We start from the raw sequence: 25,916 nt of genomic DNA, 5'->3' as shown, positions 1-25,916 counted from the left end.
GCTAAGGATAAAGATAATTTGTTCCAGGTTCCTGGTAAGACCAATCTAATTAGAGCCATTCTTTGGCTTTTTCCCTATAGTGTGCATTTCCTCTTCCTTTAGATATGGACACCACAGTAGCACAGCGGTTACTGCAACACTATTACAGCTTGAGGCATCAGAGTTCAGAGTTCAATTCTGGCATCCTCTATAAAAAAGTTTTCGTGAAGTGTGTGGGTTTCCTCTGAGTTCTCCAGGTTTCCTCCCACAGTCTATGGAGAGTGGGAATAAAGAGAGCCTTTTTTGGTTGGCTGCTGGTGACTAGTGGTGTTCCTCAGAGGTCTATGTTGGGACCGTTTCTTTTTACGTTGTGTGTCAACGATTTGGATGAAGGAATTGATGGCTTTGTTGTAAAGTTTGTGGACAATATGAAGAAAGGTGGAGGGGCAGGTAGTTTTGAGGAAGTAGAAAGTCTGCAGAAGGACTTGGACAGATTAGGAGAATGAGAAAAGAAGTGGCAGATGGAATACAGTGACAGGAAGTGTATGGTCATGCAATTTGGTAGAAGAAATAAAAGCATAGACTATTTTCTAAATGGGGAGAAAAATTTGATTTGGGAGTCCTCATGCAGGATTCCCTTTAGGTTAACCTGCAGGTTGAGTCTGTGGTGAGGAAACCAAATGCAATGTTAGCATTTAATTTTAGAGGACTAGAATATAAAAACAAGGATGTAATGTTGAGGCTTTATAAGGCTCTGCTGAGGTCTCACTAGGAGTGATGTGAGCAGTTTCGGACCTTAAGAGGGGTTATGCCGAAACTGGAGAGGGATCAGAGGAGGTTTGTGAGAATGATTCCTGGAATGAAAGGATTATCGTATGAGGTGCATTTGATGGCTTCAGGTGTTTACTTGCTGGAATTTAGAAGAATGGGGGGGGAGGGGGGAGGTATCCCATTGAAACCTATTGAATGTTGAAAGGCCTACATAGAATGGATGTGGAGAGGATGTTTTCTATGGTGGAGGAGTCTAGGACCAGGGGCATGGCCTCAGAATAAAAGGATGAGAATTTAGAAAGCAGATGAGGAGGAATTTCTTTAGCCAGAGTGTGGTGAAGCTGTGGAATTCATTGCCATTGTTGGCTGTGGAGGCTAGGTCACTGGGTGTATTTAAGGCAGTGGTTGATAGGTTCTTGATTAGTCAGAGCGTCAGTTTTGAGAAGGCAGGAGAATGGGGTTGAGAGGCCACAGCAAAGATGACTCAATGTGCTGAAGAGCCTAATTCTGCTCCTATGTCTTATGGCCTATGCTCTAATTTCTTTAGGCAGAGAGTACTGGACCTGTGGAATTCATTGCTGTGAATCCATTGGCTGTGGAGGCCAAGCCATTGGCTATATAAAGGTTGACAGGGTCTTGATTAGTAAGGGCATCAGAGGTTACAGGAGGAGGCAGGAGAATGGGGGTAAGAGGGAAATTAAATCAGATATAATGGAATGGTGGAGTAGAGTCAGTGGGCTGAATAGCCTAATTCTGCTTCTCTATTTTATGGTCTTATGATCACATCTCTTCCACGTTTTGATGTTTGAACTGAACCTCTTGACCATGTCTGCATGCTTTTATGCATCGAGTTGCTGCCACATGATTGGCTGATTAGATATTCCATTGACGAGATGAACAGTGCACCTAATAAAGTGGCCACTAATTGCATATTTGCCTTTAACAAGTTCAAGAGTCTTTCCTTTATTACCTTCCATTTTTCAGAAAGATTTTTTAAATTTTCTTCTGCTGACTACCTTTCAAACAGCTTCAACACCACTGAGGTTAAACTGCCTATTCACAATTTCTATCATTATTAAAGTAATTGAAAATATAGCATGGATACAAGCCTTGGTGAGTCCATACTGACCATGGTGAATATAAGGTGTTGCTCCTCCCACCTGAGTGTGACCTAGTTGTGGCAGTAGACCCTATATTCCATCTTAAATCTGATGGCATGAACATCGATTCCCAGCGCCTTATGGAATTTTCAATTTGAGACGTCATGTTTTTTGCTCAAAAATATTGTGCAGTTATTTGAATTCTGGATTTTAGGATAAGGGGTACTCAACCTGTATTTCATTCTTAAACATTTTCAAACACATCTTTATTTTTAAAAATACAAAAAATCAACTGGTTAAAGAAAGATTGTACACAAGTTTCTTTTGGACAATTTGCTTAAAACTCTTGAGCAGAACTCGGAATTCCAAGAGAACACTGTCCATTTGGTTGAAGAGTATTCATGGTAAGTAAGTGAACAAAACTTTTCAACCTGTGGGTCAGGTTGGCAAGATATGAGAAGCATGGTGACACTTGCAGGCTGACCCCAGCACGTACTTGGACTAGTTGATCATTCATACAAATGATGCAGTTCACTAACAAGAGAAAATCTGCAGATGCTGGAAATCCAAGCAACACACACAAAATGCTGGAGGAACTCTCCTGACCTGCTGAATTCCTCCAGCATTTGTGTGTTGATACATTTCACTGAACGTTTAGATGTCTTGAGGTACATGTGAAAAATAAAGCTTATCTTTAATTTAATCTTTTAATCTGAATGGTACCATGCTCAGTGGCTACTTTATTACGTACACCTGCTCATTAATGCAATTAGCTAATCAGCCCATCATGTGGCAGCAACTCTGAATAAAAGCATGCAGACATGGCCAGAGGTTCAGTTGTTCAGACCAAACATCAGAATGGGGAATAAAAATGATCTAAGTGACTTTGACTGTGGAATGATTGTTGGAGCAAGATGGGGTGGTTTGAATATCTCAGAAACCACTGCTCTCCTGGGATTTTCACACACAACAGTCTCTACAGTTAACTGAGAATGATGTGAAAAACACAAAAAAAATCCAGTGAGTGGCAGTTTTGCAAGCTCAAATGCCTTGTTATTGAAAGAGGTCAGCGGAGAATGGCCAGGCTGGTTCAACATCTCTGAATGCACAACATGTTAAACCTTGAAGTGATTGGGCTACAGCAGCAGAAGACAACAAACACACACTCAGTGGCCACTTTATATGGTACAGGAGGTATCTAATATAGTGGCTACTGAAAAGTTGCAGAAGGTTGTGCAGCAGATGTATTGCCAGACACTAAACCTCCCTGTTCATTTGAAATGAATGCAATGATAACCAGAAGTTTCTGAAAAAAATCACCTTGTCCTGTCTTTCTATAACCTAGGTGATCTCCTTCAATGCTATCTTTCCGTCACCTAATTGCTCCAGCTCTGCAGAGTTCCAGCAATGGTTCTCCCATCATTCTAGTTTGTTGCTGAGTGATTCTGCTGCCGGACTGGTCAGGCACAAAACTTGCAAGTTGATAGGAAAATTTAAAGCCTTCACTTATCACGGGTAAACACTGGAAGAAGATAGGACAAATGATGGCTCCGATATCTCTGTCTCTGTCGGTGAACACACAGAATCCCTGGGAAATCATAAACTTGTGTCTGCTTTAACCTATCAAATATTGAAAGGCCTAGATAGACTGGACGTGGAGAGGCTGTTTCCAGCAGCCGGAGAGTCTGGGACGAGAGGCCCCAGCCTCAGAATACAAGAGATGAGGAGGAACTTCTTCAGCCACAGTGTAGTGACTCTGTGGAATTCATTGTCACAGACAGCTGTGGAGGCCAAGTTGTTGGGGTATATTTAAAGTGGAGATTGACAGGTTCTTGATTAGTAAGGATGTCAAAAACATTACGGAGAGAAGGCAAGAGAATGGTGTTGAGGGAATCATAAATCAGGCATGATGAAATGCAGCAGCCCAGGCAGTATCTACGGAATAAAGGACAGACGACGCTTCGGGCTGAGAAAAAGTCCTGCTGAAGGGTTGCAGGCCAAAACATCGACTGTGAGGGCGTACAGAAGTGAGATATGCCAACTAGTGGAATGGTGCTGCAGCAACAACCTGCACTCAACGTCAGTAAGACAAAAGAGCTGATTGTGGACTTTAGGAAGGGTAAGATGAAGGAACACAAACCAATCCTCATAGAGGGATCAGAAGTGGAGAGAGTGAGCAGTTACAAGTTCCTGGGCGTCAATATCTCTGAGGATCTAACCTGGTCCCAACATATTGATGTAGTCATAATGAAGGCAAAACAGCAGCTATTCTTTATTAAGAGTTTGAAGAGATTTGGCATGTCAACAAATACACTCAAAAACTTCTATAGTTGTACTGTGGAGAGCATTCTGACAGGCTGCATCATGTCTGGTATGGAGGGGCTACTGCACAGGACCAAAAGAAGCTGCAGAAGGTTGTAAATCTAGTCAGCTCCGTCCTGGGCACTAGCCTATAAAGTACCCAGGACATCTTTAGGGAGCGATGTTTCAGAAAGGCGGCATCCATAATTAAGGATCTCCAGCACCCAGGGTATGCCCTTTTCTCACTGTTACCATCAGGTAGGAGATACAGAAGCCTGAAGGCACACACCCAGTGATTCAGGAACAGCTTCTTCCCCTCTGCCATCCGATTCCTAAATGGACATTGAACCCTTGGACACTACCTCACTTTTTAAAAAAAATATACAGTATTTCTGTTTTTGCACAATTTAAAAAAATCTATTCAGTACAGTATACGTAATTGATTTACTTGTTTATTTATCATGTTTTATTTTATTTATTATTATCTTTTTCTCTCTGCTAGATTATGTATTGCATTGAACTTCTGCTGCTAAATTAACAATCTTCACGCACCTGCCAGTGACAATAAACCTGCTTCTGATTCTGATTCCATAGATGCTGGCTGACCTGCTGAGTTCCTCTAGCACTGTGTGTGTGAAGCTTGGATTTAACAACATCTGCAGATTTTCTCTTTTTTGTGTTGAAATGCAGAGTAGACCTGATGGGCTAAATGGCCTAATTCTCCTTCTATGTCTAAAAGTCTTGTAATCCCCTTTGACAACAGTGATGTGAGTCTAACGCTGTGGAGTTCTAGCATTGCAGTGAAATTGCTTGAATCATGGAAATACTTTAATATTTTTTTAGTTTGGTTTGCTGGTAAAGATTCTACCCACAGTGCCATAGTCCTGGGCTCTATCCTGACTGGGTGCTGCCTGTAAGAAGTTTGCACATTCTCCCTGTAACTGCTAAGATTTCCACTGCCTACTCCAGTTTTCTTCCACATCCTAAAGACTTGCTGGTATGTAGACTAATTGGCCACTGTAACTTGCGCCTAGACTGTAGATGAATGGGAAATGTTAGAAATATCGGAAGTATAAACAATAGAATTAATGTAAATCATAGAACAGTACAATCTAATACAGGCCCTTTGGCCGACAATGTTGTGCTGGCCCTTTAATCTAACGCTTCCCTCCCACATAGCCCTCTATTTCTCTTTCACCCAGGATTAATGTACATGGATAATTGATATTTGCCACACCAAATGACTCAAAGGGCTTGAATATGTGGAATTTCAATGATTTTATCTTGGTGAATCTCCTCTGCAGTACCTCCAGGACCATCTGTAAACTTCGCATAGCCAGCACCAAGGGTTGGAATAGAAAACAAGTTGCAAACCAGGTACGAGGCAGCAATTCTCTCAGCTAAATATATTGCCCTCAGTTTGGTATGGACCCCCAAATCCTAAGAACTTTCTACAGGGGCACAATTGAGAGCATCCTGGCTGGCTGCATCACTGCCTGGGATGGGAACTATTCCTCCCTTAATCGCAGGATTCTGCAGAGAGTGGTGTGGACAGCCCAGCGCATCTATAGTTGTGAGCTTCCCAAGATTCAGGATATTTACAAAGACGTGTGGAAAAAGGGCCCGAAGGATCATTGGGGACCTGAGTCACCCCACCACAATCTATTCCAGCTGCTACCATCTGGGACAGCTTCTTCCACCAGGCTATCAAACTGATTAACTCACTGCTGATTTGAGTGTATTTCTATGTTACATTGACTGTTCTATTTATTATAAATTATTATGATTGCACATTGCACATTTAGACAGAGATGTAGCGTAAAGATTTTTACTCCTCATGTATGTGAAGGATGTAAGGATTAAAGTCAATTCAACTCTTCAGGACATAACAGAATAGCAGTGCAACCACATTGCTGATTCAATCAATTCTTTACTCTTTCACAAAGACTGACTTAATTTCTTACCACATTTGCTTTACGAGGGAGTGGTACTGGGTTTCCCGGCACGGCATAAGTATCATTGTTTTGTTCTGCAAGTGGAGGTCTTAATGGTGAACCAGTGGACCATGGTGACTTCTGACTGACATCTGTAGTATTTGTGGATTTTTTGGGTATGGAGTAGATGTCTGATGTCTTTGGAACAGCTAGGAAATAAGGCATTTAATGAAGTCACAAATTAGAACACTCTATACTTGTACAATGCTTTCTGCTAACTTGGAACACGCAAGTAAAAATATCAAAATGCAAAGTATTCTAATCTGTCCACACTGGAAAATGGCTGTATTTATGACTGCCCATTAAAGCTGCAGATGTGACTTAATGGTTACATGTACCACCTATTGTGGTTCTGAATCAGAGAATCACAGGCCATTCAGCCCAAAGAGTCCATGCTAACCATGGTGCTCACACAGTTAGTCCCAATTTCCTATCTTTGACCCATACCCCTCCAAACCCCACTCCCTTCACCTACCTATACAAGTGATTTGTAAATGATACTATTAATGTGCACGTTATGTTGTGGACTTTTGGCTCAAAATTTTATCTGTGCTGAGTTGGATAACCTGACTTCCATTTCTGAACTAAAGAGGGAAGTTATAGCAGCAAAGTCTCTCAAAGTCCAACCAGCACCCATTATGAGAGGCGGAAATGGGTAAGGCCGAGCAACCGGGCTCTGGTAAACATGTATAAGCCCATCCTCAGTACAATGGATTACAGAAACATTGATGAACTCCAAACATACCATCGACTTTGGACAATGGAGATGGGAGTTCAGTGAAGGCCTATGCTCCATTGGGAGCTGAAGCCCAAGTAAGTAAAGCCTTAGAATCAGTATGTTGTCCATGTTCTCATTCTTATTTGGTGTCTAAAAGGATGCTTTGGGAAACCAGATTACAATACAAAACCCTTTTGTCATGCTCATTGTCCAGGCTTGTACATAAATGGAGATCAGTCAGCTGAACTGTTGATGTCTTTGACAAATATGCAAACATTCTGCATTCATGTTTGATACATGGTGGGGTGAAGATACACCTCTACCAAAGGAGATGTAAGGTGTTTCTTCCCTACATTAGCCTGAGGTCACCCTTCAGCAAGGTGTAGTACTTGTTTAGCTTCCCCGATCTGGGTCATGTGAAGCAATGGGAGCAGATGATGAATGGCCATATGAACAGTTCGTGCATATAACAAGTCCTGGTTATGCGACCACTGATGCCAGGCAGACAGTCTCTGAAGAGTATTGATAATGGCTGGGGGTCACCTGTCTTGTAAAGACACTGCCCAGAGAAGGCAATGGCAAACCACTTCTGTAGAAAAATTTGCCAAGAACCATCACGGTCTTGGAAAGGCCATGATCGCCCATGTCATACGACATGGCACATAACTATGAATTAATAAAAGTCAACAAAGTCTCTAAGTATTTTTCTTTCACTTTTTAGTTCTCTATTTATAATACAATTCCTTCTTTTAAAGAAAGTCCAAGTTGCAAGTACTTCAGACTTAAGAAGCAAATTCCCAGTGGAATATAATCTATAACTCACTGAATGTATGACATGCAAAGTTATTGGAGCAAAGCCTCCTGTTTACAGTTAACGTGCAGTCCTTACCTGGTAAGTATCATCAGGCTCAAAGACAACTTTTATCCCAGTGTTACAAGACTACAGAATGGACCCCCATCATGCAGACGTGCCCTATCCTCATTGCTACCATCATGAAGGAGGTACAGAAGCCTGAAGGCACACACTAACAATTCAGGAACAGCTCCTTCGCCTCTGGCATTCTATTTCTGAATGGACATCGATGGACTCTACCTCATCATTTTTTAAAATGTTTTATTTTGGCACTACTGTAATTCACATCTTTTCTCTATTATGTATTGCATTGTACTGCTGCCGCAAAGACAACAAATTTCACAACATATGCCAGTAATATTAAACCTGATTCTGATAAGATGGATTATTTTCCTCACAATCTAGTTTGTTACCTTCAAGTTCAAGTTTATTGTCATTCAACCATGTATATAGCTAAAGAAAACATTGTTACTCTAAGGCCGAGGTGCAAAACACAGTACATATAGTCACAGAAAGCAGATATGGTTACAATCCATATGTGCTGTGTATGACTATATATACTATATTTTGCACCTTGGCCCCAGAGAAATGATTGTCTACCTGCACTGCACTTAATCTATAACTGTTAACATTTTATTCCACATTTTGTTACTACTTTTCCCTTATACTACCTCAATATACTGATGTGATGAAATGGTTATTTATGGACAGCACGCAAAATAAAGTTTTTCATTGTATCTCTGCACATGTAACAAGAATAAACCAATTTACCTGTCTCTGGTAACTCTGGGAGAGAATGAAGACCAGGTGAGAGTTTTGGAGAACCAATACTGAAAATGGAAGAGAATAAAAGAGAACACAATATAGATTTAGACAATTTTAGCCACATTGTACTGGGGTTGTAGATTCAATAAAAAACTTCAATTTACACTAACACATTTGAAAGTAAAGTCTGTGCAAGAAATCTGTGGTAAACTATGTATGTAATTTTAGTATTCTTTCAAGCTAAATAAGTACTGAATGCAAAATAAAATCAAAGCAGACATTTTGAGATCAAACACTGTGTGAGTACATACAATATTTTGTGATATAACAAAATTAAACTTAAGGACAGCAAGACAGTAAAACAAAAAACTTAATATCCAACCTTGATTTTGGTGAAAATCTATCCACCATAGTAGCAGATGGACTAGATGGCGGAGTAGAATCTAAACATTAAGAAATAACAGAAAATATGTGAAGAAGCCCAAGGGTTTAAGTCACATTGATAATATATTGACAATGATTTTTTAAACATTTCTGCAGCCAAATTCTTACATGTACAGACTTAATCATTCAAAATGCCCAAACTCAGTTAAATAAGATTTGTCTTCTATATAAGATGTCCAGTGAAATACTCATTGTACTCTACAGCAACACATACAAAATGCTGGAGGAACTCAGCAGGCCAGGCAGCTTCTATGGAACAGAGTAAACAGTCAACGTTTACTAGTGCTGTAAAGAGTTACGTTGAGTGCCACAATACACCTAGTGCACTAATTTACCTCAATATTAGATTCCACTTTAAAGTGCATAGAAACACTAATTTCTTGCATGTCCGAGAACAAATAGCCTTCTTGATTCAAAATGGAAAGAAATAGCAAGTATCTCATTTCTACTTTTACAGAGGGTGAACAAGAGTCCTGAGTAGTATTTTAAGCAAGTAAAAACACATTTTGAAAATACCACTCTCAATTGCTCCAATTACCAAGAAGAAAGATCATGAATAAACTTTAATTTTGGCCCAGATGACAAAATATGGCACCACTAAACTTAATTGACTTCAAGGGCCACTTTATTAGGAACATGAGGTACATAATAAGGAGAAATTACAAACATTAGAAAATCCGCAGATGCTAGAAATCCTGAACAACACACACAAAATGCTGGAGGAACTCTGCAGGCCAGGCTGCATGTATGGAAAAGAGTAAACTGTCGATGTTTTGGGCTGAGTCTCGAAGAAGGGCCTTGGCCAGAAACATCAACGGTTTACTCTTTTCCATTGATGCTACCTGACCTGCTGAGTTCCCCCAGCATTTTGTGTGTGTGGACCTAATAAGCTGGCCACGGAGTATACGTCGGCATTTTCTTATGCTGCTGTGGCCCATCCACTTCAAGGTCCAATGTGTTGTGTGTTCAGGATGCATCTTCTGCTCACCACTGTTGTAATGTGGCGTTATACGAGTTATCGTTGGCTTCCTGTCAGCTTGAACCAGGCTGGCCATTCTCTGACCTCTCTCATTAACAAGGCATTTTCGCTCAGAGAACTACCACTCACTGGAACCTTTTTGTTTTTCGCACCATACTCTAGAGACTGTGTACGTGAAAATCCCAGGAAATCAGCAGTTTCTGAGATACTCAAGCTACCCCATTTGGCACCAACAATCATTCCCCAGTCAGTCACTTAGATCACATTTTCTTTCCATCCTAAAGTTTGGTCAGAAGAACAAACGAACCTCTTGTCCATGTCTGCATGCTTTTATGCATCGAGTTGCTGCCATATATTGGCTGATTAGATATTTGCATTAATGAACAGATGTACAGGTGTTCCCAATAAAGTGACCACTGAGTAACATTTAAATTTATACACTCTTCTTTAAGTTTCCCAGTATAAATAAAAATGAGAATAATTTCTTTAGAAAATTCTGTTTACAAATCATACCAGATGAGGGCTGCTTGCGATTCAGCGGGCTAGGAGGCATAGCTGGTGTAGGTTCGGATAGGGTGCGTTTATGCTTCATTATAAGTGGAGGTAGGGGTGGACGTTTCTTCATTGATGGTCTTTCAGAGATGAAAGCTGCTGTTGCAGGAGCGAACTGTGGGGGTGGAGGCGGCGGAACACTTGGAGCTACCAAACAAGTTTCACATAACTCTGAATTAATAGTTTTCATATATGTCAACCATTAAAAAAACTGAATTGCATTGTAATGTATCATTCATTACAAACTTATAAGAAAATGAATTTGACATTTTGATGGCAGAAGCTTTAAGATTCAAGTGGTGGTCACAGCAACAGTGGCTAGCTCATTGGACCAGCAGCCAAAGGGTTGAAATAATGATCCAGGAACATGTTTAATTTCCATCATGCCAAATAACCAATTTAAATGCAAATAATTAAAAAGCAAAACCATAATAAATGATTTTATATCAGTATATAGACCTATAACACTGTTTTAAAATCCCATCTGACTCACTGATCTGCTATCCTTAACATGTTCTAAATTAGATGCAACTCTAGGGATCACAATCCAAATCATTGCAGTACAGAATAATAAAAACTGTAAATTACAGTAAGAAGTATGTGTGTGCCTATAAAGTTATATGCAGGATCTGAAAATCCTTAACTGTAACAAAAAAGGTTCAGAAAAAAGGAAAGGAGGTACAGGAGCCTGAAAACACACACTCAACATTTTAGGAACAGCTTCTTCATCAGATTCCTGGATAGACAATGAACAAACCCATGAGCACTGCCTCACTACTATTTTTTGCTCTCTTTTTGCACTACTTATTTAATTTAATTTAATCATGGCAGTACCCCATTCTGATTCTGAAAAGATATAGTTCAGGAGTAGATAATTAAGGGTGGATGATGAACCAACATCCGATGAACGAATTCAAAAATTGTTCTAAGTAATTTCAAGAAACCAACAATAGTAACAAAACCCAAGATTACAGAGATTTGAGCAGAAAATGTTCTCAAGGTATTTCAGATGATCGTTATAAAATGAAATTTGACATAGGTAAATTGCTAAAACTTAGATAGACGTCTTTCAAGAGCTGCCTTAAGGGAGGAGGGGCTTAGTAAATGTCCAGAGAAGGAATTCTATAGCTTAAGGAAGTGTCAGCTAAATGATCAAAATGACAAATCAGGCACACATATCTAGCAGTGTATGGATTTAAAATCAAAGATTCTTGTATATATTTAACAATTTCAATATTAATCATGCAACATAATACATATTAGCTAACAGATTTATTACTCATTCATTCCAAACCTCTGATGGGGATTCTGGGAGGAATAGGTGGACACTCTGATGAAGGAGAGGGAAGCTGCAATTCCATAGTACGCGGCTGACTGGTCCTTCGTGGCAGGTAGGTTGAGTCCCGACTGGTGGCTGCTGGATTAGGTTTTTCTAGGCTCCGAGAGGAAGCACTGGCAGGCTGGAAACAGCTATATGGCCTAGGAATGCGTTCTTTCTTAACAGGTCCCTGCTGTAAGTAAAGCAGAACAGAAGCCTTACGTAACATTAAGGTTCCATAAGACCATAAGACATATGAGCAAAATTAGGCTATTCAGCCGATCAAGTCTGCTCTGCCATTTCATTATGGCTGATTTAGTATCCCTCTCAAACCCATCCTCCTGCCTTCTTTGTGTAATCAATACCCTGACTAATTAAGAACCTATGAACTTCCACTTTAAATATACTCAATGTCTTGGCCTCGACAGCCGTCTGTGGCAATGAATTCCACAGATTCAGTACACTTTGGCTAAAGAAATTCCTCCTAATTTCTGTTCTAAAGGGATGTCCTTCTGTTCTGAGACTGTGCCCTCTGGTCATAGATTCACCCAGTATAGATAACATCCTCTCCAAATCTACTCTATTTAGTCTTTTCAATATTCATTGGGTTTCAATGAGATCAACCACCTCCCCACCCCCACCCCCCCATCATTCTCTTAATCTCCAGCGAGTACAGGCCCAGAGCCATCAAACACTCATTTCCTGTATAAAAATTATAACTTTGTATATAATAGAATTGTTCGATAGGGAAGGCAGCCGCCGTGGGTCAGAACAAACTAGACAAGCAGGGAGAGAATGAGAATGACCAGAATCCACTCACGTTAGAGGGATCTTCTGGTACGAGTCCATAGTTCCCTGAAAATGGCAATACAATTTGATAGGGTTGTAAATTAGTATACTAACCTTTTCATCTAGATCGTCATCACTCTCATATATATCTTCCGCTCCCAGTCGCCACTCATATTCCACATTCGTATGGAGATTAAATTGGTTTAATTTTGCCTGTGTCAACTTTGAAGCAAAAAGTCAAATATTATGATATTTAGACATTCAATAATTTTCAAACATTAATATTCACTTGAACACAATCAATATTCATTGAGTCATAGAGCATCACGGCACAGAAGAAAGACCTTTAGCCCATTTAGTCCATGCTGAACTGTTATTTTGCCTAGTTGCATTTGTTTTCTTGCAAAGCTGTGATATAGCCTGATAATTGGATTCAATAAAAGAAAAACCTTTTGCTAAGGTTCTCAAGATTTTCCTTCACAAACAGATATTACTATTGGAATTTTTGACTATAATGGTTGGTGACCTATATCAGAAATGCTACAGTGTCAGTGGATGGATATTGAATGCTGTGTAATTTATTCTGTGCTTTTCCAGCTCCATCAAGGGCATTAACTTATCAAGAATATCTTCAAAAGGCGATGCCTCAAGGCGGTGGTATCCATCATGAAGGACCCTTACCACCCAGGACATGCTCTCTTCTCATTACCACCACTAGAAAGGAGGTACAGGAGCCTAAAGGTGTATGGAAAATGAACCCATGAACACTACCTCACTTTTACTCTTTTTGCACTATTTAATTTTTTTGTTGTAACTTATGGTAATTTTTTGTGTTGCACTGTACTACTGCTACAAAACAACAAATTTTATTACATATGTCAGTGACCTGATTCTGAATGTAAACGATCCCGCAGCAGAACTTCAAAGAAAATTGGCATTCCATTCGGCAATCTTTATCCCTAAACAAACTAAAAGACTGGACTTGATTAATTAATTTCTTTCTGATGATTGTGGATCCTTGTTATGCATATTAACTAACCTTTTTTTCCCCCCGAAGCTAAATTGTGACTTTTGCTTCCTTCCTCTCTTGCTCTTCAACTTTCCACCTACCTCATCACCTTGAGAACCAGAATTAAAGTAAAATCAAAGTAAAATTTATTATCAGAGTACACACACGTCACCACATAAAACCCTGAGACTCTTTCCTGTGGGCATACTTAGCAAATCTGTAGACAGTAACTGTAAACAAGATCAAAGAAGCAAACCAGGAACCATGCATATGCATCTATGAATAAATAGCAATAAATAATGAGAACATTAAGTAACAAGATAAAGAATCCTTAAAGTGAGACCTTCTGTTGTGGGAACACCAGAAATAGGAGGAGTATAGTTACCCCCTTTTGTTCAAGAGCCTGATGGTTGAGGGGTAGTAACTGTTCCTGAACCTGGTGGTGTGAGTCCCAAGACATTTGTACCTTCTACCCAATAGTAGCAGCAAGAAAAGTATATGGCCTGGGTGGTGAGGATCTTTGATGATGGATGCTGCTTTTCTACTGCAAAGTTTCATGTAGCTGTGATCAATGGTCAGGAGGGCTTTATCTATTATCTATGATCTATGAGGGCTTTATCTACTGGGCCGAATCCACTACCTCTTGTAGGATTTTACGCTCAAAGGCAGTGGTGTACTTCAAAAATAAATTCACTGTACAAAGTGCTTTAAGATGCTTCATTGCTAATACCAAAATATTACTATTATTTATTTTATGTAGATTCAATAACTAACTTCAATCAGGAGAATTGGAATTCATTCATTTGAGGTCTATAGATCCAATCATCTAATTGAAATATTGATTAATTCTGGCTATTACTAACTTAATGTGTATATTAAGCCAGAAATTCAAATCAATATCCATTAAAAAACAAAATTTGCTGATCAGACTTGGAACTGGTTTCCCCAGTTATTCAACATTGATTAAAAGCAACTTTTTAAAAATTTTTATTGAGATACAGCACAAAGTAGGCCCAGCTGGCCCTTTGAGCTATGCTGCCCAGTAATCCCTGGTTTAATCACAGCCTAATCACAGGACAATTTTCCACTGACCAATTAATCTACTAATGGGTACATCTTTGGACTGTGGAAGGAAACTGGAAAACTTGAAAGAAGCATACCTGGTCAGGGGGAGAATGTACAGACTCCTTACATGCAGCAGAGGGAATTGAACCCCATTTGCTGGTACTGTAAAGCATTGTGCTAACCATTATGCTACCATGCCATCCTGTGTTACCAGTTCAAAATGACTGATTAATGTTTGGCTCATCTTATCATTGACAACGTAGTAAAGAAGATTCTGAGAAATGTTTCAACCAAGATAAATAGTTCATAAACTATTGAAGAGAGCTATCATGTGTTAACAGGGAAGTTAACAGTTTATTTTTGTATGAATATGTTAATTTCATACCAACTCTTCACAGTGTTGGTGCTTCAGTCTTCGAGCAATGTCCATTGCAGTGTCTCCATTTTCATTTGCTGTTTGAGAATTAAACACAAACTTCAGGTACAGATTGATCAAACAAGTAGAAAGATATGAGCTTCCCTCACACAAAGCCATGTTGATTGGCCCTAATTATTTTTATTTCATTTTATTGAGATACAGTATGGAACAGCCCCTACTGGCCCTTCTAACTGCACTGCCCAGTAACCCCCGAGTTAATCCTCGCCTAATCACAGTACAACTTACAATGACCAAGTAACCCACAAACTGTTACACCTTTGGACTGTGGGAGGAAATGGGAGCACCCGGAGGAAACCCATGCAGTCACGGGGAGAACGTGCAAACTCCTTACAGGACATCACTGGTACTGTAAAGCATTGTGCTAACCATTACGCTACCATGCTGCCTCCAAATGCTTGTGATCTTATCCCTAAGAATCCTCTCCAATAGCTTCCCTATCACTGATGTTAGAATCACTGGTCTGCAATTTCCAGGAAGGGATCAAAGCCCTAGCAGCCTTATGTTTTGCCTCTCTTAATAACTTGGGGACTTGTCCACCTTAATGTTCTTCAAGAGATTCCACACTCTTGTTATCATAAAATCCCCTGTCCCTGGCATCACTTTATGTACATAAAGCCATAAGCTAATTGCATGCATTTATATTTATTGTGTTTTTTATGCTCATTGTGTTTCTTTATTCTTATGCTACATTGGGTGCTGAGTAACAATCATTTAGTTCACCTTTATGTGTCACTGAAGAATGACAAACAATCTAGAATTTTGAAAACAAGTTGCAGTACCATTTATTCATCAGGTCCTTCTGATAGAGAAAGACATGGATTGAAATGTGCCATACTTTTCTAAGGTTAAATTTGTATTTTAGTTTGTGTCACACTTTAAGGATTTGCAATAATAGTATCATTTTATATGAACAAGTAGACAGAAATATTGGAAGTTTTGTTACTTAATAGCCATGGGATGAGAAACAGGAGGGCATGTCTGCTCCACCAGACAATAAGATCATATTTGGGTTTTCTTCTATGTCTATGCCACATTTCTGCACATATTCCACATCTAATTGATCCCTATATTGTAGGTGACAGTAATGAAGGTGTCAGTCATTGTTTTCCAATCATTCAGAATCATTCCTTTTACAAAAGATTGTTTTCATCTCACTAAATGTAAACCAACTAATATTACATCCATTATTCCTGGACCAACAGTGACTAAACTGTTGTGATTGATAGAAATTTTAGCATCAGAATCACATTATTTCCTTTAAACTAGCTAAAATTTGCAGGACATATTAATTCCTACATATGATCTCCCACTATACCAAATTAAACTGTTTTCATTTAATAAAATCAGTTCCGATGAAATAATAGATCAGAATCAGGTTTATTATCACTAGCATGTCATGAAATTTGTTGTTCAGTAGCAGCAGTACAGTTCAATACATAGAAAATTACTAAATTAGGAAAAAAAAGTTAAATAAATGAATATTGCAATAGAGGAATAGTGAGGTGATATTCATTGCTTCATGGACCATTCAGAAATTTGATGACAGAAAGGAACAAGCTGTTCCTGAAATGTTGAATGTGGGTTTTCAGGCTCCAGTACCTCCTCTCTAATGGTAGTAATGAGATAAGGGCATGTCCTGGGTGGTGAAGGCTCTTAGTAATGAATGCTAATTATTTGAGGCATCACCTTTTGAGATATCCTCAATGTTGAGGAGGGTTGTACCCATTATGGAGCTGGCTGAGTGTATAACACTCAGCAGATATTTCCGATCCTGTGCTTTGGAACTTCCATACTAGATGGTGATGCAACTAGTCAAAATGCTTTCAATGCTTTCTATAGAAATTTGCTATAGTCTTTAGCATTATACCAAATCTCCTGAAACTCCTAATGAAGTATAGCTATTGGTGTGCCTTCTTCATTATCGCATCAATACATTATGCCCAGGCAGATCCTCAGAGACGTTAACTCCCAGAAACATGAAATTGCTCACCCTTTCCACTGTTGACACCTTGATGATGACTGGTGTGTGTTCTCTCACCCTCTCCTTCCTGAAGTACACAATCATTTCTTTCATTTTGTTGACACTGACTACAAGGTTGTTGTGACACCACTCAACCAGCTGATCTATCTCACTCCTGTACATCTCCTCATCACCATTTGAGATTCTGCCGACAACAGTGATGTCATCGGCAAATTTATGGACAGTGTTTATGACGATGTTTGATCTGACAAATACTGCCTGATCTGTTAAGTATTTGCTGCATTTTGTGCTTTTTTAAATATTTTGAGATGCAGTAGAGAACAGGCCCTTCTGATCCAAAGAGCTGCATTGCCAGCAACCCACCTATGTAACCCTAGCCTAATCACAGGACAATTTACAATGAGCAATTAACCTTTGGTACATCTTTGGTCTGTGGGAGGAAACCACAGCATCCAGAGGGAAGCCATGCATTCACAGGGAAAATGTACAGGCTCCTTTCAGACAGCACTGGAATTGAACTTTGAAACCTAGAGCTGTAATAGCATTGTGCTAACTGCTATGCTACCATGGTACCCTATATTTATATTTCAGATTTCTAGCATCAATAGGGACTTGCTTATGGATTTCATGTTTCTTTAATCAATACACATTTGTTGGATTTTTTTCAAGGTAGCTGACTCATGGGCTGTTTGATTTGATTTGATCCACAGTGAGCACATTAGCTTGGATTCATTTTCTATGTCTTACTTTATTTTTGTGAATTTTTCAATTACCTAATTGGATCTTCTGTACTCTTTGAATGAAAGCATTTTGTATATCCTGATAAAAGATGGTTCTTTTCCTGTTGATCTGGGAAGTTGAAGTCAATTAGCTTGTACATTCATTCACCAATGTGAACTAATTAATTAATATTTACTTGCTGGAAACTATCTGCAGGGATGAATGAAGAGTTCAGTGCATGAACCAGCTTCCTTTAAAAAATTAATAGCCAGAAACTATTCTCTTTGTTATGTTTCCCTTCCAAAACAAGCATAGAATATAACAGGGATATTGCATGCAACATATTGAAAACAAAGTTGATCCCAATTAATTGGATCAGTACATTTTGGGCAAATTAACCAGCTGCCCCAATTAGTCAAAGTTTCATGGAAATAGTTAAAAAAAGACAAAATACCATTTAACTGAGAAACAAATTATGTATTTAAATGAAATACAAAACAAATTAGAAAACTAACAATACTACTACAGTACCACAAAACTGCAGTTGCTAATAGTTATCGCCAGAAGAATATGTTGCCAGTTCTAACACCTAACGCAGATAATGGAATACCTTCATACCATGCTTTGGATGAATGCATCCTCCAAATCTTCATTTCATTGTAACATTCAAGATAATTGTTGATACTTCCAAATTTTTCATCGTCCCTAACTTGTTGATGTAGTGAAATCATTTGATTTTTACTCTTGGCCGTTTCCGGCACCTCTAAGCCTGAATGCTTGAAACCACAGTGAGAATAGTTCTAAATTGTCTTGATGCTTATTTCTTGCCAACTATCAGTGACAAAAATCACTGCTTTTTGAACTCAAAAACATGCAATTGATGCTATTTAAAAACTGTTCACTTTAAGCTTGGTGTGGTGTTAATGGCTACACGAGTGCATGTGACTGATGCTAGTTAGAAACAGTCTCCTGTCCCAATTAAGCATATAGTATCTCAAATAAATAAAGGGAATCCCTTCAATTTTTGTGATTAGTTTTTGCTCTTTAAGAGTTGCACCAAATAAACGGCTGCCCTAATTAACTGGAATCTTCTGCACTCATTTAAAAGTAAAGGTGTACTGAAACTGCTATTAATAATTGCCTGAGGGTTGCTAGCAAATTTACTGATAATATTAAATGACAAAACTGACAGTAAGTTAGGGATTTCCATACACAAGCAGTTTAAACAGGGAAACTGAAGTTCTTTTCAGTGATATATTACATGCAATATTTCTTATTAATCTTTGCAGGTTTTTAGATGTATTTTAAAAATTTAAGGATTTTTGAAACATAATTAACTCTACTTTAAAATATTTTCTTATGGTATTTTCGACTGCCTTAATCAAATCTTTATTTTAAACACAGATTAAATCCTTGTTTAGCATACATTGTGAATTTTGCTTCTTTGAATGTTGCTTGTGTGAAATTTTCTCAACCAGCTTGGTTCTTCCACTACTGTTGAATGCCAGGGACTCTCATACTTGGGGGCAACAGATGTCAGAGAAGGGGAAGCAGCTACTATTTATCACTGGATCTCAATGGGGAATATTCTGTAAAGTCACTGGTGGACAACATTTCTTCAATGCTGACTATAAATTGTGGACTAAGTCTGAGTTTTAGTCTGATCCTGAAATTAAATATAATTAAAGTTAATGGAATTGAAGTTTGGAAGCAGGGTATTGCAAGATTCCGCAAGTGTTGCTACACATTCTGGCACCGACATAACATACCCACAGTAATGAATACAGAATTACATTATCATAGACTACAGACAAGTACCTACCCTATCACATTCATTTATGGCCTGCAAAAGAGTTTTAAGATTAGCTCAGAAAGTAAGTCTTCCAAATAAACTGCCCCACACTCTAATGAAGAACATTGCCATACTTGGACAAATAATATCAACTGAAACATGACGAAGAGATGGCCAAGACATGAAAAAGATCAACAAAAATGCTCTTCTAACAGATTTCATGCCCATTTAAATAATGAAAAAAGTTAAAAATACTCAAATACATTTTTTTTGCATTCACTAATGCTAGAACAGGAGTTCACACCTGGGGTTCATGGACTCCTTGCTTAATGGTATTGGTTCATGGCGTAAAAAAGGTTGGGAGCCCCTGTTCTAGAATTAATCTAACAGTAAGAATAATGTGATTTACTGGGAAGATAATTTGAAATTGATGAAAAGATGTCTGAATTAATTAGATGTTTAATATATAAATTAATCAACTCAAAAGTAATATCTGACATGCAAGATAGTTAAAACATAAATCAATGAACTGAATGATGCAGTACTTACGAACAGTGGTGCTGGCCTTGGCTTTCAGAAGGAGTTTGAGGCATTCTGTTTTATTGAATTGGCAGGAATAATGAATGGCTGTATTTCCTTTCGCTGTCTGCTTGCTGAGGTTCCCACTGGGGTAAAGAAATGTTACACAAATGGGATACATCAGGATAAGTCATCTATTCTACAGTACAGACTCTGGATAGCATTTGAGGAATAATAAAATAAATTTATTATAGTAAATAAGCAAATTTTGAGGTTACTGTGAATATTTCTTCTTAGCTCCATACTGGTAGATGCAAGAGCAGGTATGGTACCTGTAAAGCAGTGTGCTCAAAGTTTCAAGTTCAAAGTAAGTTTATTATTAAAATACATATATTATGTCACCATATACAACCTGAGATCTGTTTTCTTGTGGGCATACTCAGTAAATCCTAGAACCATAATAGAATTAATTTTTTTATGCAGAGAGTGGCGAGTGCATGGAATGGGCTGCCGGCGGCAGTGGTCGAGGCAGAAACAATAGGGTCTTATAAGAGACTCCTGGATGGCTACAAGGAGCTTAGAAAAATAGAGGGTTATGGGTAAGCCTATGCAGTTCTAAGGTAAGGACATGTTCGACACAGCTTTGTGGGCCAAAGGGCTTGTACTGTGCTGTAGGTTTTCTATGTTTTATGAAAGACTGCATGCAACAAGACAGGCAAACAACCACTATGCAAAAGACAACAAACTGTACAACTAAATAAATACATAAGCAAGCAAGCAGTAAATATTGAGAACATAAGGTGAAGAGTCATTGAAAGTGAGTCCATAGGTCGTGGGAATAACTCAATGATGGGTCAAGTGAAGTTATTCCAACTGGTTCAACAGCCTATGTTTGAGGGGATTAACTGTTCCTCAACCTGGCAGTGTGAGTCTCGAGGTTCCTGTACATTCTTCCTGATAACAACAGTGAGAAGAGAGCATGTCCTGGGCAGTGTGGGTCGCTGATGATGGACGCTGCTTTCCTGTGACAATACTCCATGTAGATGTGTTCAATGGTGTGGCTGACTTCACCTGTGATGGATTGGACCGTATCCACTATTTTTTGTTGGATTTTCTATTCAAGGGTGTTGGTGCTTCCGTTCTTGCCTGTGATGCAACCAGTTAATATTCTCTCTATCACACATCTATAGAGGTTTGACAAAGTTTTAGATGTCGTGCCAAATCTTTACAAACTTTTAAGCAAATAAAGGTGTTGCCGTGCTTTCTTCGTAATTGCACTTATGTGCTGGGCCCAGGGCAGATCCTCCTAAATGATAACACCGAGGAACTTAATGTTGCTGATCCTCTCCACCTCTGATCCTCCAGTGAGGACTGGCTCAAGGACCTCCAGTTTCCTTCTCCTTAAGTTAATAATTACCATATCCTACCATTACCACCCTGAGATTCATTTTCTTATAGGCATTCACAGTAGATACAAAGAAACACAACAGAATCAATGAAAAGCAACACACAAAGATGAACAAATAATCAATGTGCATAAATAGTCAAACTGTGTAATTACAACTAATAATAATAATAAATAAATAATAAATACATATTGAGAACATGCTTAAGAGAATCCATCAGAGTGAACTCCTCTCATAAGCAGTCTCCCCAGATCCGCATACAAAGAAAACCTATAGCACCATAAAAGACCTTCGGCCACAAAGCTGTGCAATTTTCTGGCACTGCTAGCCATCGGTTTCTCCTCCTCATAGTGGAGAGCCTCCAGCTGAGGCTTAGTTCTCCTGTTAGCCAGGTTGTTCTGGATGAAGCAAATAGGGGCCATGTATGAAAGGCTCGTTTGCCTTCATCTTTGGCTGAACCAGCACGAGATAAGGAACTGCTGCATACTTGCTCCTGCAGAAATCTGGCTCCAGGATAACATTTCATGCACCATTAATTTTCAAGCTATGCCATTCAGGGACCTGTGCTAATATTAATTTTTATGAATGTATTGCAACTATCTGTGCTCTGAGTTGTGTGTAGACCACAAGATCATAAGACATAGGATCAGAATTAGGCCATTCAGCCCATTGCTCCACCATTCCATTTTGACTGATTTATTATACCTCTCAAACCAAATCTGCTGCCTTCTTTCCTAAACCTTTGACACCCTGAATAATTAAGAACCTATCAATCTCTGCCTTAAATATACTCAATACTAGTCCTGTACTGCCATCTGTGGCTATGGATTGTACAGATTCACCAGCCTCTGGCTAAAGAACTTTTCCTCAGCTCTGTTCTAAGCGGACACCCTTCAATTGCATGTGTGACTGCATGTACTGTGTTTTGCACCTTGGCCCAGGAGGAACGCTATGTGTTCCTGATGTTATAGTTTGGAGGTTCTCAACACTAACACAAGTCAACTGCAGAGAATTGTGAATACAGCTCAGCACATTACGAAAGCTATGGACTCTGTGTACACTTCTCGCCGCCCCAGAGATCCTTTCTTAAGTCCTTCTCCACACTAACGTTCTTTAGAGAAAGGGAAATAAAATACAGAATTACAAAAAAGGCATTCCTCAATGATGTCATGGCGGAAAAAAAATAAACTGGCACAACTGTTGGAAATATTTATTTCTCATGATAACAACTACTGAGTTGAGGTCTGCTTGGTGGATAATTATAATGTCACAACATCCTGAAAAGGAAAAAGGAGAGCAGGCAAGTTTTAAAAAGACAAAGTGCATTTCTCTTGTTGAAAGCAACAGATATTACCATACTAAGTGTGACTTTTGTTGCTTAATAGTATGTATCTAAGTGTGAAAATTCAAACTTACCAGTTTTGAATAAGAAAATCCACAATATGCAGGGAGGTGCGATCGGCATGCAGTATAGCGAGATGAAGGGCGGTCTCTCCAGGTTCCTGCACATCAAATGTAGATACAGGAAGAATGGTTATAATAATATGCTGCTGTTGTCAATACTGTGGCAATTATTAATTATCTTTATTTATTTTAACCTTTAGCTTTTCATTCATTGATACATAATATCTAGTGAATTCTCATGGTGAAGGATATTATATCTGAGAAGCACTTGAACTTATGGCATATTTTAGTATCAAATACTAAGATAAAATCATTCTGTTTATTTTCTTTCCCACTCAAGCTGAATTATGATTTATTTCTTTGAGCAAATTATAGGCATTTATGGGTGGAACCAAATTAATGTCAACCAGGAATATTTCAGGCCACCACTACCAACATCATGTCATTTAGCTAAGTGCAAAGTAAATTTATGACCGAAGTACATATATGTTACCATATACAATGCTGAGAGGCATTTTCTTGTGGGTATTCACAATAAATATAAATAAACGCAATAAAGACCACATCTAATAGGGTGGACGTACCACCAATGTGCAAAAGAGAACAAACAGTGCAAATACAAAAAGAAAAAAAAAGCATTATTACAACACTCATTAGTTAATAATCAAAAAACTAATTGTGCTTGAGGAAGTTTCTCTACAACTTTACAAGTCATGATATAAATGGATATAACTTTTCCATCAGTAAATTGTTCTGCAGTTGTTAATAATTCCTGTGCACTGTCACTCTTACCTGATCAAACAATGGCAGTGATTCATTGAGGTTGACTTTTTCTGCATAGGCCTGTATCAGTGCAAATATATCCTTGCCTTTCACAGCAACGTACAAATTATTCAGCTTTGTCACAGGGGTGCCAGTGCTCTGTTTCACATATTGACGATCTACATACTTTGAAACAATGTAATCTTTCCGTATTGCCCTTTAAAATAGCAGAACATCTCAATCAGTTTAGATTTTAGAACATGGAACTACACAGCACAGTAGAGGCCTTACAGCCCATGATGTTGTACCAATCTTCTAATCTACTGAGCTCAATCTAACCCTTCCCTCCCACATTGGTCTCCATTTATTTATCATCCATTTACCTTTAAAATGTCTACAATGTATCTGCTTCTACCATCAATCATCCCTGGCAGTGCATTCCATGCAATGACCAATCTCTGTGTAAAGCTCTTCCTCTGACATCTTCAGTATATGTTCCTCCAATTGTCTTAAAATTATACCCCCCTTGTATTAGCCACTGAAGTAGCAGTGTTTCTTTACTTATTGATGCTGCATAACTTGCCTGGTGCTGAAAGCAATTTCTGTTTTTGATTTTGATTTCTAGCATTTTAAATTACTGAAGCAGTTTGCTGTCTGCCTCTACTTCCTTAGAAGTTAGCAAAGATTCAGCATGACGCCTAGAACTTCTACAGATGTGTGGTGGAACATTTATTGGTTGCATCATGGCCTGATATAGACTGAATGCCCTTAATGGAAAATCCCACAAAAAATAGTGGATATACTCTTCTCACTGCTGTCATCAGGAAGAAGGTATAAGAGCCTCAGGACCCACACCACAAGGTCCAGGAACAGTTATTATCCTACAACCATCAGGCTCTTGAACCAGAGGGCATAACTTCTCTCATCTTCATTCAACCCATCATTGAACTAAAGACTCACTTCCAGGGACTCTTCATCTCATGTTCTCGGTATTATTCATTTGTTATTTCTTTTTTCCTTTCTTTTATATTTGGACAGTTGGGTGCAGTCTTTTATTGATTCTATTATGGTTATTGGAGTTACTGAGTATGCCTGCAAGAAAATGAATCTCAGGGTTGTATATGGTGATACATAAAGAAGCACACACAAAATGCTGGAGGAACTCAGCAGGTCAGCCAACATCTTTGGAAAAGGATAAATAATCAAAATTTTGACTGAAACCCTTCAGGAAGAAGGGCCTGAGCTGAAATGTCGGTTATTTATTCATTTCCATAGGTGCTGCATGACCTGTCGAATTCCTCCAGCATTTTGTGTGTGTTGCTCTGACTTTTCAGCATCTGCAGAATCTTGTGTTTATGGTGCTATACATGTACTTTGATAATAAATTTACTTTGAACTTTGAAAAGTTACAAATGCTATAAAAGATTTTAATATTTTCCAGTATAGTCCTGATGATGGGTCTCAGCCTGAAATGTCAAATGTGTATTCCTTTCCATTGATGTTGCCTGACCTGCTGAGTTACTCTGGTATTTTATATGTGTTAATTTGGATTTTAATGACAATTACTAAAATTTCTCTGTGCAAATATTAAAGGAAAAGATTTCAAATGCATAACTTGTTCTGCTAATTCAACTTGCAAATCTCACATATTCTGTTGTTACCACCTTGCTGGCAAACAACAATTCCAATTCAAAGTAAATTTATTATTTCCATATTCTACCTTGAGATTAATTTTCTTACAGGCATTTACAGTAGAATAGAGAAATGTAATAGAATAAAAAGCTACAAGCTGACCAACAACCGATGTGCAAAAGAAGACAAACTGTGCAAATAAAAAAATTTAAAAAAAAAATTCCTTAAGAGACCTCAAAAGTGAGTCTGTAGGTTGTGGGATAAATTCAGCGTTGAGGTGAGTGAAGTTATCCCCTCTGGTTCAGAAGTCTGATGGTTGATCAGTAATAACTGTTCCTGAACCTGGTAGCGTGGGACCTAAAGCTGTGGGACCTTAAGCTGTTGTACCTCCTTCCTGATGGCAACAGTGAGAAGTTGATGGGGGTTCTTGATGATGGATGCTGCTTTCTTGTGGCAGTGCTCCTTGTAGATGTGCTGAACAGTGGGAGGGCTTTTCCGATAATGGACTGGACACACTGTGTAGGCTTTTCCATTCAAAGGCATTCATGTTTCTATAACAGGCAAATAGGCAGGATACGCAAAATAATTCCATGGTGTTCTGCCATTTTAGATATCAATGGTTAA

The 25,916-nt window shown here is 38.7% G+C and overlaps 1 protein-coding gene across 1 annotated transcript in view; it reads right to left on the bottom strand.

The window, feature by feature from the left end:
* unm_sa1614 (un-named sa1614) overlaps window positions 1-25,916 on the bottom strand; it is a 151,533-nt gene that overhangs the window by 15,696 nt on the left and 109,921 nt on the right. Inside the window, exons 17-26 of the mRNA XM_073062174.1 lie at window positions 23,691-23,877; window positions 22,911-22,996; window positions 20,119-20,234; window positions 15,023-15,090; window positions 12,678-12,785; window positions 11,751-11,967; window positions 10,418-10,603; window positions 8,864-8,924; window positions 8,488-8,546; window positions 6,116-6,294 (exon numbers count right to left, since the gene is read on the bottom strand). Coding sequence (XP_072918275.1) covers window positions 6,116-6,294; window positions 8,488-8,546; window positions 8,864-8,924; window positions 10,418-10,603; window positions 11,751-11,967; window positions 12,678-12,785; window positions 15,023-15,090; window positions 20,119-20,234; window positions 22,911-22,996; window positions 23,691-23,877 — 1,267 coding nt within the window. The remainder of the gene's footprint in view (window positions 1-6,115; window positions 6,295-8,487; window positions 8,547-8,863; window positions 8,925-10,417; window positions 10,604-11,750; window positions 11,968-12,677; window positions 12,786-15,022; window positions 15,091-20,118; window positions 20,235-22,910; window positions 22,997-23,690; window positions 23,878-25,916) is intronic.

This window comes from Hemitrygon akajei, chromosome 11, assembly GCF_048418815.1.
Source record: "Hemitrygon akajei chromosome 11, sHemAka1.3, whole genome shotgun sequence".
Taxonomy (NCBI): domain Eukaryota; kingdom Metazoa; phylum Chordata; class Chondrichthyes; order Myliobatiformes; family Dasyatidae; genus Hemitrygon; species Hemitrygon akajei.
Note: the sequence above shows the minus strand (reverse complement) of the source record. Positions and strands in the feature narration are given on the sequence as shown.